The sequence below is a fragment of the Mauremys reevesii genome, linkage group 3 (assembly GCF_016161935.1).
Source record: "Mauremys reevesii isolate NIE-2019 linkage group 3, ASM1616193v1, whole genome shotgun sequence".
In the NCBI taxonomy this organism is placed as follows: domain Eukaryota; kingdom Metazoa; phylum Chordata; order Testudines; family Geoemydidae; genus Mauremys; species Mauremys reevesii.
The window spans coordinates 165,127,553-165,141,510 of record NC_052625.1 but is presented as its reverse complement, the minus strand read 5'-3'; the positions used below and the strand labels follow the sequence as shown (position 1 = coordinate 165,141,510).

The window sequence follows — 13,958 nt, the reverse complement described above, 5'->3', positions numbered from 1 at the left end:
TTACACAGCACTTCCCTTTAGAATTGTTCAGTGTCACAGGCAGGGTAGGATAGGGGCATTCTCTTTAGCTTGTTCTAAAAGAGACAGTAATAAGGAAGGGACATTGTTATCCCAAGCCATAATCAAAGGCTAAAATGTTTAACCTAAGGTTCCATACTTAGGCATCTACATTAAGTAACCTGATTTTCTTCTTCGAGTGCTTGCTCATGTCGATTCCATTCTAGGTGTGCGTGCCACATGTTCTGTTTGATCCAGGGGATGGACAGGGGCTCCCTATCAGACGCATTTCTCATCCCGTGGGTGGGGGCTCTAATGTATGATTCACACGGTTCTAGTGAAGATCAAGCAGGACAGGGCGAAGATTGTTCTAATAGCCCCCATATGGCTTCACCAGCACTGGTTCAGAACTTTGCTGAACCTTTCGGTAGCCGCGCTGCCGTAGCTGCCCCTCTGGCCAGATCTGCTGTCCCAGAACCACGGACGTGCGCGCACTCACACCCAGAATGGAATGGACATGATTAACACATCTCGAAGAACAACAGTTACAAAAAGGTAGGGTTTTTTTTCCCCCAGAGGGAGTTGAGCAATAGTAATTCCCATTAAAACCACTGGCAATTATGTTTTCTTGGCACTGCTGAAAATCTGACTACTTTTTAGATGGCTGGCTTTAGGCGCCTACATTTGAAAACTTCAGATTTATCATAATTAGCCAATTTCTGAGTGTGCTCTTTTTTTCTTAGCATAATATCAATTTTTTCATTATGAGTATATCCTTTCAACTATGTGCAATGAATTTTGCCTGCTATCATCAAATTACTGGTATATAGTAGAGAAGATGGGCAGGCTCATGAAGAATTTAGAAAACAAGCCCTGGAGAAATAAAGTATATTTGATAATCAGCAGTAGGGTTCTGAGGTGACAGATATGCAATTTCCTGCAATATCCTTGAAAAACCTTACTGAATTAAGTTTAAGTATCTTTGGAGTCCATTGTATTAAATGCAAAGGTTATGTGTTATTGTAGGCTGGGTTTCATGTAACTTTTGTAAGGGGAGGTGAATGCAAATTTCCTACCCCCAATTATGCAAAAAAAGTCTAGCCTTTTGAAGCTGCTCCCTGAGGTGTGGACCATTGTCAAAAGAACATAAGAATGATAGTCCTGGCTCATACCAATAGTCCATCAAGCTCAGTGTCTAGTCTTCCAACAGTGGCCGATTCGTTATCAACATTGAAATTTCATCTACCATTTTGTTGCCCAGTCACCCAGTTTTGTAAGATTCCTTTGTAATTCTTCACATTCTGCTTTGTCTGCTGATCACCTGTTTTTGGAACCTGAAGATCAAAGGCCCAAGTTGTGTAAAGGAAAGACTGAATCATTCATGGTTGTGCTAATTATGAGCTCAGGCTGTTATGAACTTGTAACCACAGAAAAAACCCTTGGTGAGGTTTGAAGGACTGACTCCTTCTAGAGCCCTTCAGGTGTGACCTTTAGTAAGCTTATTAACAGAGACGATGTGTGGGGGGGCATGTGAGGTCATGTGCCCTCTCCCTGACTTCTGCCAGTGTTTGCTAGCCCTGCTTGGACACATGGTGCAGCCAGACCCCTCCTCTCTACCAGTAGCTGCCAGAACCAGCAAGCTGCGTGCCATGGGAAGAGGCAGGAGCAACAGCTGGGAGCTTCAGGGAGGAGCTGCTGCTTTCTGAGAGGGGAGATTGAGGGTACGTCTCCTGGGGGAAGGGGGCAGAGCGGGACTCAAGCTGTTCAGGGGGCAGCCAAAACTAAATTGTGGGCCTCCCATCAGCAGGTACAGGTCGTCTCTGCTTATTAGCACGTGTGTAGGTTCTTTTATTTGTATTAATATTTTTTTCTCTGCAGTGCTTTCACCTTACAAATAAATTTGCTTGCTTACAAGGAGCCGTATGGTAACTTCTAACTGCTGACAGTTACATTGTTTATAGCGCTCAAAAGAGAAAGCAGAGCACAGGTGCTGGCCTGTTTAGTCAGTCTGGCTTGCTGGGGAAATCACAGTGTGGGCAGGGAACTGTGGAGCCTGGAAAAACCCCAGTCAGGAGGGCAGGTGATGGCTGAGGAGCCCAAGGGAGGTGATGGCTGAGGAGCCAGGAGCTTAGAGTTGGGTGCCATTGGTAGACCACAGATGGGGAAAACAGGTTTAGTTGCCCTGAACTATGATATCTGGTAATGCAAGTCCAGCCCTACATTGGATGTCCCAAAGTCATGAACAAAATGACATTGTCACCAAAGTAGAAGTGTCTTTCAAACACAGCAGTGAGATGGTTTGGTGTGTTATATAGCCTATCTGACATACGGTACGTTCTGCATCATGGTTTGCATTTTAAGAGTTCACGAAACAAAACAACTTTCACTTGCTACTTGTCTGCATGTTTTCACACTTTTCCTTGATGTTCCCCCTTCACCTTCCTCCTCTGTCTCCAAAGTCCCTCCACCAGGAAGTTGCATATTTGTTCCTTTCTTGGGGATTTATAAATTTATGATGCTAGACTCATTTTAAGATTGTGGCCTAACAAATGGTTTTCCGTGTGTGTGTGGGGAGGGGGTCTGGTAAAGTATATCTTATTGGTTGGATAGCAGATAATGTCTTTATCTGAAGATACTGGAAGCAGGAGATGTGAAATTGCCACAGAGCAGCTAACTCACCCACTGTGGAAATAGTTGTGATATTTTTGTAACCTCGCTCTTGATCAGTTCTCTAGCATAGTTATTGACATAGTTCTCTATAGTCTATTCCTGTAAAGGGAGAGTATGTGACCCTAATAATACAAGAGACTCCCAGGTTAGCAAGAGCTGCTTCTTCCATACGTAACTTAGAACTATCTTTCTCTGTTTAACTTTAAAAAACAAAGCTGTTTAACTATGTAGAGAGAAGAAATTGTAGGATTAAAGAAGTGTTATTACCAGATGGATAAAATGCATCTAGCTTATCCAGCTTGTCAGTAGAGTTTATCCCTTATCAATAGATGTAACCATACAGTAGAACCCTGATTTTATGAACATCAATCTTCGAATGATCAGTTATATGAACCATTTTTCTGCTGTATAAGTCAAGTTCCTGCTGCCAAATATGACTTCAGTCCTTCATCCAACATTCAAGCAGTTGTACGGGTTTAAAAACTAAGAGATTTGATAGCAAGGGATTCAGTTCTCTCAAATAAAAATCATTTTTATTGTATACATTTGTTACCGTTCATTATGTATACTATGCACTGTACCTACTGTAATTTTCAGGTGTTCATTGTTATGAACTTTTTGATTTTATGGACTGTTCAATTCTCAGTTAATTCATAAAATAGGGATTTTACTGTATATAAATCCAGTCAACTGGATACTGATCTATCTGAACCCATTAGAAAGTGTTTGAAAACGGCTAAACTCAATGATTCCCTCTCCACTTTTCATCCACAGAAAACGCCATTGTGGAGTTTTAAAATTAACATTGCCAACTCTTGTATTTTTCTCCATAGGCCTCCAAATTGCTCAAAGCCAGTCTGTGAACCATGATAATCTAGGTGGGGATTGGTGTGAGACAGAATACTTTGAAGGTGTCCATAAATGTTGTTAGAATGTAATGAGTATGTCCATAGATTTTTCTTACTCGTTCGTCTGATGGTTGGGTAGAGTTTCCCATAAGTAAGTTTTGGAATTTCAAATAGTCCCTGAATTTTTGGTAATCACAGTAGTGATTTTTTTCTTGCCTTGCAAAGAGAAGACTTTTAATTTATCTCTGGAGGAGGAAGATTGGAGGGGAAAGGAGGTGTTTGTATTTCCTGTGTTCTTAACTCATGGTATGCTCCACAGTTGGGTTTGTTTTGGGTCAGAGACTCTGTGAGAACCCTAATGTGTAATTTTTGGAAAAGTTGAGTTTGTGAAGATGTTTGTTTTACAAGTTAACAAGTCTTATGGATTTTGTCGCCATGTTAGACAGTACCTCTGTCAGTTCCTCTGGGAAGCCTTTGGTGTCTGATTTTTAGATTAGAACAGGGGTAAGCAATCTATGGCACGTGTGCCGAAGGCGGCACGTGAGATGATTTTCAGTGGCACTCACACTGCCTGGGTCCTGGCCACCAGTCCGGGGGGCTCTGTATTTTAATTTAATTTTAAATGAAGTTCTTAAACATTTTAAAAACCTTTATTTACTTTACACACAACAATAGTTTAGTTATATTATAGACTTATAGAAAGAGACCTTCTAAAAAACGTTCAAATGTATTACTGGCACGCGAACCCTTAAATTAGAGTGAATAAATGAAGACTCGGCACATCACTTCTGAAAGGTTGCTGACCGCTGGATTAGAACAATGTCCAGGTTAGTCCCTTTGGACTCTCAGTGGAGATACTCAAGGGAGTCTGATTCAAATTAGATTTTCCTGTGTCTGAACATGGTAGGAAATAATATCATGGCTCCTCTCCTCCAGATATGTTCTCTCTTGGTCTGTGGTAAATACCTCTTGGGGCAAGATTAAAAGATTAAAAAGAGGGAACCAGCTGACCTGACATTAGTCCTGGATGATTACTCAGCCAGGTTTCTTGTCCAGTGATTTGTCTGCAATAAAAATATGAATGGTAAAAGGCATATTGGACAGTGATCTTTAGTTGATCAACCTGACTCTGAGGTCTAGGTTTCAGTCTGTTTTGGGCTCTGGTGATACAGGCATTCCAGATTCATTATAACTATCCATTGATCTTTCCAGGCTCTGGTTGGCATTTTGTCTGTTCATTGCCTTCAGATACGACTTGTATCGAGGAGGAATACAAGTGAATTGTCAGACATTTATATATCTATTTTTAATTAAAACGTTAATTTCTGAAGATGGTGGTGGCTTGGGCCTTCATACTCATGAGGGAAAGCTTCCCCTTCATCTCTGCTGAGTAGTTATTTTTTCTGGGTTGAAATAATCTTGACTTTTACTAGAATCTGTTCACCAGAATGATACTTGAAGCATCATTGTGCTCTTGATTTTCTTTAGATTATCTGACCATTTTAATAGAGGCCAGTTCTTTTGTGGATTTATTGGCCTCCCTAGCTTGTTAAGACTTTGTATTTTTTATAATAGTTTACTAACTTGATATAATTAAAAAATTAGCTTCTCCTCTATATATTAGCAATGAGAATAGCATTACAAGGTAAAATATGACATTAGATATTTAGCTTGTTTTCTTTGGCTTTTAAAGTAAAATCTCATGACCTCAAATACTTTAACATACTTTAACTTTGTATTACCCAATATTAAAAACAGTTTAAGCACAGCGTGATTTGTAAATTGGATGCAGACAGGCTGTCAAAATAATTGTAATTAGTTGATTTTAAATTATGGTATGTTGACTTTAGCAAAGATTATCAAGTGATTGCAAGAATATCTAACATTTTTATAAAACAGATACTTTTAAAAGATGTGTTGTATGCCCAGTACTTTCATTTGTCTACAGTATTCTAAGCTAGGCATATTAAATAGTGCATTACAGTTTTTATTTTTTAAGATATTTCTTGGACCATCTTCATTATTACCCAAATGGCAGGCCCAAAATCAGAGCTTACTTTATGCTTAGGCCTTCAGAGCTCACCAGTAACTCCTGGAATGGGAAGGAACTTCATTCTACTTTCACAGTTAACAGCTTCCCAGTGACCACCTTAATCTCCAAAACAGGATCATATTTTAAAATTTTCTTATTCTTCGAGTGCTTGCTCGTGTCCATTCCATGTTAGATGTGTGCGTACCACATGCACCATTGCCAAAGATTTTTTCCCTCAGTGGTATCCATCAGTACAGCTCTAGCACCCTCTGGTGTCATGCACTTATGTGCCGGTATGAGGGGTGCCGCCGGCCATGCACCCTCTCAGTTCCTTCTTTCCACCCATGGCTGTAACAACCCCTCCTGCTTCGGCAAGGCTTCCCTCTCCCTCTTGGCAAGGGGCTGGGGCCGGGCATGCCCCAGTCCCTTGGTTTCAAACCTTGTGCTTCTTGAGGCAAGCCTATGTCCGTGAGTGACCCACACTCTAGCTGTCTGAAGTTTTTGGGAGAGACTCACATGAGAGACTGGTGCCAGATCTCTCTGGACTTTTGACCCCGTACAAAAAGGGACACAGAGATTAGAGGTTATCCTAATGGAAGCCGCGTTCAGACCAGCCTCAGAGCCAAGCTGCTCTCATTCTGCACCAAGCACTTCAGACTCAGTACAAAGTGCTCCTCCAGCACCACATGCTTCCCAGCACCATTCCCCATCTCCGGTGACGAGGAAGGAGCACAATAAGCAGCACACCGACAGAGGGCGCTCACCAATGCAGAAGGAGGACAAACATGGGGAAGGCAGTAGTGTGACCCGCGCCAGGCCGCTCCTCCAGCCCAGGTCCCATGGCGGCACCGTCAACTCCATTCAGAGCATTGAGTCTATCCACCTTGAGGTTGCACATCTTCTGAGAGCTCGGAATGCACTGGCAGGTCACCTGAGCAGATCCTTTTCCTCTCACCATGAGTGGTTCCTTCACCCGGAGGTCACCAGGTTCATCTTCCAGAGGTGGGGGTCTCCCCAGGTGGACCTGTTTGCGACCAAGCAGAACAGGAAATGTCATCAGATTGGATATTTTTCTAAAAGATATAGTCTATGAATTATTTGGGGAAGTTCTATGACATGTGTTATACAGGAGGTCAGACTAGATGATCACAGTGGTCCTTTCAGCACCCAGTAGCTCCCAAATAGACACCTAAATGAATGACCGGGTCATGAAAAGAACTCTGTTCCCATTTAAGCCTGATTTCCAGTAGTACATCTCCCCTATTGAGATTAACAATCCCATTCATGCTCATACTTTTTTTTTAAAAAAACACTAACAAAACACACACTTCTCAGTGAGTACCATGTACACACACGCAGTTTGGAAATCAAGTCAGAATAGAGTTAATTGAACATGCACAAATTATAGAGCATTCCTTGAATGTAGGGAGAGTTGGGTTTGGGTTTGGGTTTTTTTGTCTGAATGGATGTAAATGTTTCCAGAAAGATCTACGTGGTGATGGTAGCAGGGGGAATGACAAATTTCAGGCCACAGGAATATATTTGGGAAAATTGAGCAGCATTAGGTGTGTTGAATGGAATGTCCACACCCATAACTATATAATTGCAGGTACAATACTGTAATATTCAGCAGTACATTTACAGAATAAATATTTTGAAACAACACAGTGATATCGTTTGAAGTGACAGTTCACAAAATAAAAAAATATGGCAACCATATTATGCTTCTAAATGTTTACATAATTGATGTAATATTGAATAAACAGATATCACTGGGGCAATTGGGTTTGTTGTATATGCAGTGTACCTCATTCAGTGCACTAAATGCCCCGATAACAACTATGTGGGTGAACTGAGAGAATCATTACATTCTTGAAGGAACACACATAGAAAAATGATAAAAGACAAAAACACTATATCACCTGTGGGTGAACACTTTTTTTTCACAAAGCAATCACTCTATAGCTGACTTCTGAGTCCTCATTCTCAAAGGATGAGGACTTCATCTTCAAAAGTTGAGCCTGGGAGCTTAAATTCATAACTTTGCTAGATACTAAAAATCATGGACTGAATAGAGACACTTGATTTATGACTTATTACAACAATTTATAACCCAATTAACCCTCTTCTCCTCTCCAGCTTATTTTTTTTTTTATTATGATTATTCCTTTCCCCTCTGTGACTGGAGAGGTGTTAATGGGCTAGTTCACCTTGAATGATCTCTTGAAATGTGTTAACTACTTATGCTAAACAATCTGTTCCACCTTGTATTTAGCTGTGACACTCTGGGTATATCTACACTGCAATTAAAAACCCATGGCTGGGCCATGCCAGCTGACTTGGGCTCGTGGGGCTTGGGCTTGCGGCTGTTAATTGCAATGTAGATGTTCAGTCTTGGGCTGCAGGGACACTGTGAGATGGGAAGCTACCAGAGCTTGAGCTGCACCCAAGCCCAAATGTCTGCACCACAGTGAAACACCCCCTTACCCATAGCCTTGCAAGCCTGAGTTAGCTGGTTTGGGCCAGCCCCGGGAGTCCAGCTGCAGTGTAGACATACTCTGAGTACCTTTCCAAGACCTGAAGAGCTCTGTGTAAGCTCAAAAGCTTGTCTTTCTCACCAACAGAAGTGAGTCCAATAAAAGATATTACCTCATCCACCTGGGCTCTCTGATATTCTGGCACCAACATCGCTACAACATTGCATATTCCTAAAGAAGCAAGATAGGGATAATGACTTATACAGATCCTTTCAAATTTAAGGATCCCAGAGCACTTTAGAAATGAATTGTTTAATAGCACTCAGCAGTACTACAAGGCAGTTTCACAATTTTAGGTCAGGAAGTGAAGGAAATCCCAGAAGTTCTCCCCAAAATACTTCTAGGTGTCTCAAACTTTGTCATAGCGTTCTTGTAGCCTTCTGCGTTTTAAAGATTTATTTAAAGAATGTGGGGTAACAGAGAGTCACTGACAAACCTTTTTAATGTTGCAATGATTTTGTCAAGTCCTAAGCAAAAAGAAACTGTTAATATTTTAACTCTGTAAATTCAAAAATTCCTTAAGCAGTACTGCGGTATTTAATATATTTACTCTCTGCTTTGGAAATTCTGGTGTTCAGTGAGCAGGCGGCCTGGGGAACATTTTTGAGACAGAACCAACAAAAGATAGAATATCTCCTTGGAACAGTTGAGGCTAAAAGTGAGTAACCTCCAAAGCCTTCTAATATTTTACTTGGAGAAGTTTTGTTAACAGCAAGAGACTGGAATTTTTCACTTCACATGCGGTCCATTTTATAGAAGTATTTTTAAAACATCAGAACACTGACTTCAGATCACCTGTTTCTGAGATTCAGCGCATGTTCAAACTCTGTGGAACTGGACCATAGTTTCACTATCAAACACAAATAAAGTACATATATTCTGGTCATGCTCAAAAGTATGTTTTCTTATATAGAAATGGGTATGGTCAGCCACAGCAATCATGGATTTTAAACATTTTGGTTAAAACTTTTAGGGTGCTATGAAACTATGTACTTTTTTTTGTCCAGTCACATAGATCTTCAGACTGAACCAGTGTGCAAGCCAATGGGCACCTTGGTGTTCCTCAAGAAAACTCTGAAGGTTTAGCTGTTCAGGGAGTGTAGATCTCTTGACATTCCTTCACAGTTGTTTTCTTAATTCCACATTTCCCCAGCCACATCTGCTCAACCTATCTTCTGTTATACACCTGTCAGCTAGAAGTGAGCTTTTTTTCAGTTTTTGTCTAAGCCATTTCTAAGGCTTCAATTCAATGTCTGACTTTAAGCAAGCCATAGTTCCATTAACCAATAGTCAATGAGATTATATGTTTAAGTTAGACACATGCTTGAGTATCTTGTTGAATTAGACCTTCATCTGCTCATCTTTACTGGGTGAAAAATGCAGCGGGTATTCTAGCATCCCCAGGAGGAGTGAGTGTTCTATCCACCTCACTATGTGCCTGCCTGCCTTAATGGAGTTGAGAGTAAGTTATCTTTGGAAACTGTTTTCCCATGAATTGTTGAACTAGTCTTAAGACATATTTGCAAATAACAAGGTGTTTGTTTGCCTGGGGACATAGTCTTCTGGAGACCACATAAAACTTTACTGACTTTAATGGGAATTGTTATAGTTTATTGATGGAAGGCTATGGGCCCTCTTCGCAGTCATTGGTAAATACCATTAATTAGTTCTCATATCTTGAGGTTTTTTAGCCTTTTTTCCTCCTCCCTGGTGGGCAAAGAATTCTTTCCCAGTTGTATACAAAGGAAGATACAGAATAAACTGGGAGAGTATTTGAGGCTTATGAGTTCTTCAGTTAGCATGAAGAGATATTTTCTAATGGAAACTTTTGAAAGCCCTCTTTTTTTCTTTCTTTTTTTTTTTTGGTTGGTTGTGTTTTTTTTGTTTTTGTTTTTGTGTTTTTTTTAAGCACAGGTGACGAGTAAATTTCACAAGAATAAAACTTCAGTTTCCAGTTGCTATACAGCTCCCAGGTCAGATGTGCAAAGACTTCATTTTTCATTCTTGAAATGCAAAGTGTTTTTAAACAAATATCTTGTCAGTTACATTATGAAAAATTATACATCAAATGGCTGTGCTGAGCCAATCAAAACACACAGCTGCATTACTACTGTCCGAAGGATGGGTTGTTTAGTGATCCAAATGGTATAATTAGCAATAATGGAATAGAAATGAGGAAAGAACAATTCAGGTTGAATCGAAGGGATAATATACTGTAAGAGAGATCTGTTAGACTCTCAAGTGAAGTTGTGAAAGCCCCACTGCTTGAGTCCATTTTAAACTGGAGTGGTCAAAGCACTCAAGTATATTGTCTAGGGAACAGTTATCCTTGTCTCTTTTCAGTCTCTGGCTTCTGTGATGCTCCATGATTCACATTATTATCAAAATATTATTTCTGTAAAATAAATGGGATATTTCCTGATACTCATTTCACACCTTTAGGTATTATCACTTTCCTTCTATCCTATCTCAACATGATATCTCTTATCTGTTCTCTGTTACTGGCTTGATTTTATAAAAGTGTGGAAACAGGATTAATCAAATATCTCCAGATTAAATGTGATGTGGAGCTGGAGAACGTGCATGTTTTTACTGTCCGTCCTTGCTTTTTTCAAAATTCCTTAATAGTAGAATCCCATTTGTGATGCTGCTGCTATATCAAACAGTGCTCCTTTGGCAGTGGTGGTATAAGCAGCAGTGATGCTATGTTGTGCAAAGTGAAAACACAATCGTAGAGAAAATGGGATGAGGAAGGGCCGGGAACAGAAGTTGCAAAGACATATGCACACACAGAGAGGGGGACTGCACCATTAGTATAGCAGCATCATTTTAGTTAGGAACAGAATTTGGTTCCTCATATGAGGAAAGACCTTTGATTGCTCTTAATCAGCCCCTTCTGGCAAACTGAAAAATTGGAGTTGATGGGCTATCAGAATAACCACACTTATGACTTCTCAGACAGTGGGATGGTTGCGGTTATACAATGCCTTTTGAAAGGAGAACTAGTATTTAGGGAGGAGAAACAATGTAAGCATATTGAAATCACCAATTGCACTTTGTCAGTGTGGCCAAGAATAGCATCCTGTCTAATCACACATAATTTGAATAGATTTCTGTGTCACTGATATCGAGGAGTAATGGAACTCGATATGTAGTGGGGGAAAAAATTGGTTGCCCAGAGGGAGTAAGATGTTGGGCAAATATTAAACTTGTTTGAATTTACCTGTGTTTACTTCTGAGTTGGTTCCAGGATACAAACTTTCAGGAAGCAAACTTTATGTTCTAACATTTTTTCACAATTTCAACTCACTTTATACCACTGTGAGACAGAAAGAAGCTATAGAAGGACATTTTTCACACACCCCGCTCACAGAATTTAAATGGTGTTCATTACTACTTACAGAGGTTCCCAAACCTTTCCACAGTGAACCATAACTTTAATACAGAGATTGTTTTGTGGACCAGCCTCCCTTTCCATTAACAATCACATAATGTTTCTATTGCAACTACAGCAGTTGTTTCGGTAAAAATATATTAAATATGTTCTATCTTTTTAATGCAGTTTAGCAAATGGATATCAGTAGGAGAAACCAGCAATATGTAGCCAGAGCGCTCTACACAGACCATAGTTTGGAAACCACTGACCAATCATCTTTTGAAAATGACTTTTCCTTTGTATATTTTCAGTATTTAAGTCCAGTTAATTTTATCCTTCCAATGTGTGTTTGTGCTCTGTCCTAGGGCTTGCAGTATTAAAACATGTGCTGACGCCACGTGTAAAGGCAACTCATGTTGCCATTGACTCAATGAAGAATTACTTAGATGCAGTTTATGATGTTACAGTAGCATATGAAGGTACTGTGGACCACAAAGGGCAAAGAAAAGTGGCACCGTCCATGACTGGTGAGTTGACATTATTATTATTTAATTCATACATGCACTTATAAAAATACAGGGCCAGATCCATCGCACAGCTCCGTTTGCACTGCTCAGATGGTTAGCAGCAGCAGAAAAGCTTGGTGGATGCAACCCAGTGAGGACTTCTCACTGGGGATCTGTGGATGATGAGCATATACAGTGACTCCTACACAATTCGGTAGAAGGGTTCCCAAACTGTAGGCTCCTACACCAGGTCACTGCTTCTGGCCCTCAATTCTGGGAGTATTCCTATGGCCAAGTCGTACCAAATGATTAAGATGAACTCTTGTGGCCATTGGCAGCTAGGTGACATTAACTTCTAAGCTTGTGCTGACTCCAGGTTTGGGAGACTATAAAAGTTGCTTAAAGCCTTCCTCTCTGGCCCTCCTATTTTTGTCATGCCTTTGGTTTTCTGTGGAACGCCTTAGACTATAACTGCTAAAATTTACAAGGGAAAGTATACAATTAATAACATTATTTGGAAAATTACAAATAAAATTATTACAGTTTAATGTAATCTGAAATCTTATAGAAAATATAGCATTTTGTCTCCTAGGCCCAACCTAGTCATATGGACACATGTCCAGTAAAACTTTAAACAGTGTCAATTTTAAATCAACATCTTTTATTGCACTGTAGCTTTTCCAGAGTTTTTTTTTAATATAACCTTCTGCTCTCATAAAGTTCAATTGCCTTCAATTATCATGTGCTATTAGGATGAATTAATGGAGATTTCTAACTAAACTAATTAATAATAGTTTCTTTAACTCTCTTAAAACAGGAGACAGGATTTTTTATTTTATTTTTTAGTGTAACAAAGTAACTCAAGTTTCAGAGCAGCAGCCCTGTTAGTCTGTATCCGCAAAAAGAACAGGTGTACTTGTGGCACCTTAGAGACTAACAAATTTATTTGAGCATAAGCTTTCGTGGGCTACAGCCCAAGTAACTCAAGTTTACTTGCAACCGTATTGACATGCCAGATGTTTTCCTTTCGCCAGCTTCAATTGATGAATTATCATCACTTCTGGGCATCACTATCTGGATGCATTAAGTTGCATTTGTCAGTAATGAAGGCCAAAATGTTCATTGTCAAACCTGATCTTTAATTGTAATGTATTTTCAGCACATTAGAAATCTGACTTTGCATACTAGCTGACTAAACCTTTTTGACTTCAGAGTCTGCTTTGGTGCAGTTTGTTTTTTTTTCAGTCGGAGCAAGAGTAAAAAGAATTGCATTAAACTTTTTGCTATGATTTGTTTTTTTCCCCCTATTTAAAAAAATGTTCAATGTTCTGAACTCAAAGCATTTTGTCTCCTAGGCCCAACGTAGTCATATGAACACATGTCCAGTAAAACTTTAAACAGTGTCAATTTTTAATCAACATATTTTATTGCACTGTAGCTTTTCCAGAATTTTTTTAATATACCTTTCTGCTCTAATAAAGTTCAGTTGACTACCCCATTACTGTTATAATAGAATTTTGTTTATTAAATATCTGCTATTATTTATTTGTCTAGTTATTTTAAGAAAGAATTCCATACATTATTACTTTTCATCTTAAAGTTCTCGTCAAACTTTTTTGGCAGCTCCCTCGTACTGAGTATTGCTAAGGTGCACTTTTATAAAACCTGATTCAGTTTGTAATTCTGCAAGCCTGATGAACATCGGTAGTAAACATTTTGAGAACACTATTTTCCATTCAGTTCTTCAATCTTAACATTTAGCTTTCTTTCTCTTTTTTTTTTTTTAAATCTTTTTGAACTTTTATCTTGTCTTAAGTGTTATGATCAACTAATATATTCTGTCTGTTTGTAAAGTGCTGCGTAAGCTTATGGTGATAAACAAATATATTAAAAAATTTGAGATGTATCCTTCAGCCAACTAATTGTGAAGGTTGAGATGATTACGGCCTCACACTTTTCTGTACTTTCAGCAACAGAAAAACTAATGAACAT

The 13,958-nt window shown here is 39.4% G+C and overlaps 1 protein-coding gene across 4 annotated transcripts in view; it reads left to right on the top strand.

The window, feature by feature from the left end:
• The window catches only part of AGPAT5 (1-acylglycerol-3-phosphate O-acyltransferase 5), a 108,060-nt gene that overhangs the window by 70,931 nt on the left and 23,171 nt on the right, over positions 1-13,958 (top strand). For 3 of the 4 annotated variants that reach the window (XM_039532487.1, XM_039532485.1, XM_039532488.1), the window contains one exon: positions 11,826-11,987. The exons of the other annotated variant lie outside the window; for it this stretch is intronic. In XM_039532487.1, coding sequence (XP_039388421.1) covers positions 11,826-11,987 — 162 coding nt within the window. The remainder of the gene's footprint in view (positions 1-11,825; positions 11,988-13,958) is intronic. 4 annotated transcript variants of the gene reach the window in all.